Source organism: Citrus sinensis, chromosome 4, assembly GCF_022201045.2.
Source record: "Citrus sinensis cultivar Valencia sweet orange chromosome 4, DVS_A1.0, whole genome shotgun sequence".
Classification (NCBI taxonomy): Eukaryota; Viridiplantae; Streptophyta; class Magnoliopsida; order Sapindales; family Rutaceae; genus Citrus; species Citrus sinensis.
Genome location: NC_068559.1, coordinates 18,283,738 through 18,287,090, shown reverse-complemented (window position 1 = coordinate 18,287,090; position 3,353 = coordinate 18,283,738). Strand labels below are relative to the sequence as shown.

At 35.8% G+C, this 3,353-nt stretch overlaps 1 protein-coding gene across 1 annotated transcript; it reads left to right on the top strand.

The window, feature by feature from the left end:
• Positions 1 to 1,628: 1,628 nt before the first annotated feature.
• LOC107177790 (uncharacterized) lies at positions 1,629 to 2,807 on the top strand. Its single transcript, XM_015532226.1, has one exon. It carries the CDS (start codon positions 1,629 to 1,631, stop codon positions 2,805 to 2,807), a length of 1,179 nt encoding a protein of 392 aa, XP_015387712.1.
• Positions 2,808 to 3,353: the final 546 nt, after the last annotated feature.

Genomic DNA, 3,353 nt, shown 5'->3' with positions numbered 1-3,353 from the left:
GTCGGGTTGTGTGTTAACGGATCAAGTCTTCAAAATGAACTTAATCGGATTTCAAAAACTATTGATGCATCCACTAGAGATGGTTTCACACGTCTATTGCTGGGTAAATTAAGCTGCATTTTTGTCATCATTCTTAAAAATAGTAGCATTAATAGGAAATTGGAGAAATTTTAAAATACATTAGATAGAGATATCAGTATCACCGCAGCAACTAAAAGATATTATGTCATGTATATATTTGTTTGGAAATAAACCGCCATACTAGTAATAGTTATATCAATTAAATTCAACATTATCATGTCATACAATCATTAATTGGTTGTATTATCATTATGGGTTTTTCTTTTTATTTTTTAGCCTGAAAGCAATACATTAGCATAAAAATAGTGCATATATTATTATTTCCTTTTTTTTTTAATGTGGATGTAGAGACAACGACTTCTTTGCCTCAGCATTCTAATTGTTGGACATCCGGTTATTCATCTGTAAGTATATAAAATTAATTATTTTCTCTTAAATATATGAAGCCCTTATCCCAGCAAGATTTTCTGCCCGGATCTAACAAAAATAAAACCATAAAAACCAAATAACGTTCACAATACATGCATATATAATCGTCTTCTGTGACTGGTGCTGGTTAGTTGAGTTCACGTATTTTTGTGAATGGAGCAGCAAGTGTTTTTGTTGAATTTTTGTTTCATTTTATTTCATCTTTCTATTCATTTACATCACTAACTAATTTCTTTTTTCATTTTCATTTCTATCTAATTCATCATTCTTTATCTTGGAGGTCGAGTTAATTATATGATATTTTTTGCAGCAGTGGTCGTTTTTTAGGATGAAAAGTGCAAAAAAACACTTCAATCAACTTTTACAAAATGAGCGGATCTTATTTTTATCATTATTTTTATTGTTAATAATGATAATATTAATAAAAAAAATAAAAATAATTAATAATAACTAAAATAATAAATTTAATAAAATTTAATAATAATAATAATTATTATTATTAATGGTATTTAAAATAATAAAATTAATTGTGATTTGAATGAGGATAATTTGAGAAATATGAAAAAATTAGAGGGATACAAAAATAAACATATATTTCATTCTCATTCCCTTATTTTCATTCCCAATTTTCCATGGGAATGAGATTTTCATTCCTTATTCTCAAATTATGTGGGACCCACACATTTTATTTCCATTTCTAAATTACATTTCTCATTCCATGAAATAAACACACCATTAAGTTTAAGTTAAACAAACAACACAGTACTGCTGGAAAATGAAACCACAACAATGCATCAGGTTAATTATCAGTTAACAGATACACACGTGGTGGTAAGCATCTTATTGGATATTGATTCATTATCTCACTATAATACTATTCATACAAATACTGTTTCATCTCAGGTCACAATCTTAGTTGCACTTAAGGGTCATTTTTTGCTGCTCTTGTCCCCAACATCTATTCCCACCGTAAATGTGAAGTGGGCCTCGAGGGTGCTTGGTTTCTTGTGTTTTCGGCCCCTTGCCCAAATACGGGTATTGAATATATATTGTGATGGTTTCTTTTTATTTTATAATTACTATTGTTATTTTTTTGTTCTAACTTGATTTTATAGAGCATGTCCATTGAAGACGAGGAGGAGGATGGGCTGATTATTGAAGGAGAGGACATCGATGATGGGAACAAGGTCAACATCGATTATCGGTGTTGTTTGGTGGGCAGGTTTCTGACAGATAAGGTGATTAATTTTGCTGCTATGAAAAACACAATGGCTTCTCTTTGGCGGCCAGGAAAGGGTGTATGTATCAAGGATTTATCGCCTACGCTGTTTTTATTTCAATTTTTCCATGAGATTGATATAAATCGAGTACTGGAGTCAGGACCGTGGACTTTTGACCAGCACATTCTACTGGTTAAAAGGCTAGATGAGAACGAACTACCGCAGAATGTGCCCCTGTTTCTTGTAGATTTCTGGATTCAAATGTACAACCTACCCGTTGGTTTCATGTATGAGAAAATTTTGAAGAATATCGGAGACTATGTTGGCATTTTCTTGGGCTCCGATGAGCATAATTTCATGGGAGTTTGGAGAACCTATATGCGCATTCGGGTATCCATTGATGTTAGGAAGCCCCTTAAGCGTAGGATGAAGATTAAAAAAGAGGGTGGCGAATGGATCTGCATAGATTTTAAATATGAACGCTTGAATATTTTCTGTTTCATTTGTGGATTACTGGGGCACACAGAGAAACAATGTCCGAAGTTGTATGATTGCCCGTCGAATGAGATTGTGAAGGTTTATGGTCACTGGCTGAAGGCGCCGAGCAGAAGGGGCCAGATGAATTCCGGGGAAAAGTGGCTGAGATCAATGATGCCGGAAGAGAATAATAATGGAAAAGGAAACATCGACAAGTTTGCTGGTGCAATGGTAGTTGATTTGGTCATTAACGCAAATTCTGGAGATAATATGCGTAACACAGGGGATTGTAGTATCCGTGCGGGGATTGAGGGGATCAATAAGGAAAGCAACAACTTGTTATTGACCAGGAGCCATTTGCATATCAATGAAAAGTCAACAATGGGAATCATTCATGATTTGGGCGGGGAAAAAATTTTTGATGAGGAACGGGAAGCTGGACTAATTGTTAATGAGTCAAAGAGAAGAAGATCTCAAGGTGGGCTTCGTAGTGCTGTGGGCTTTGAGGATATGGTAGCTTCTCAGGAGATGGATATTTCTGAGGAAGGAAAAAATGGAAAATCGGTGGGACTTGTGATCAAGGCCCACCGAGAACAATGAGTGTGTTAAGTTGGAACTGCCGTGGGCTAGGCCACCCACGGACAGTTCAAGTCTTGATTGATCTGGTCAAATGTAAAAAACCTGCTATTATTTTTCTCATGGAAACGTTATGTGGTAAAGATAAATTAGAGAGTATTAAGAGGAAGTTGGGGTTTGATGGGCTTTTTGTGGTTGATCGCGTGGGCCATAGTGGGGGGCTTGCTCTTCTTTGGGATGCCAATACAAATGTCTCTTTATTGAGTTATGCGAGGAATTTCATTGATGTTCATGTGGTAGTAGCTGGGTTGGGGGATTGGAGACTAACTGGATTTTACGGGTTCCCTGAATCGAGTCGTCGTCGTCGTCGTCAATCTTGGGATTTACTTCGATTTCTTTCTTCTTCCTCAACTGCCCCATGGGTTTGTCTTGGGGATTTTAACGATTTATTGGCAGCAAGTGAGAAAAAAGGTAGACTTGAGCATCCTCAGTGGAAGTTGTAGGGATTTAAGAATGCTATTTCTGATAGTGGTTTGTTGGATGTTGGGATGGAAGGATATCAATTTACTT

Coding starts and splice junctions, on each gene's coding strand:
- LOC107177790 (XM_015532226.1), top strand. CDS start 1,629: ATGTCCATTGAAGACGAGGAGGAGGATGGGCTGATTATTGAAGGAGAG.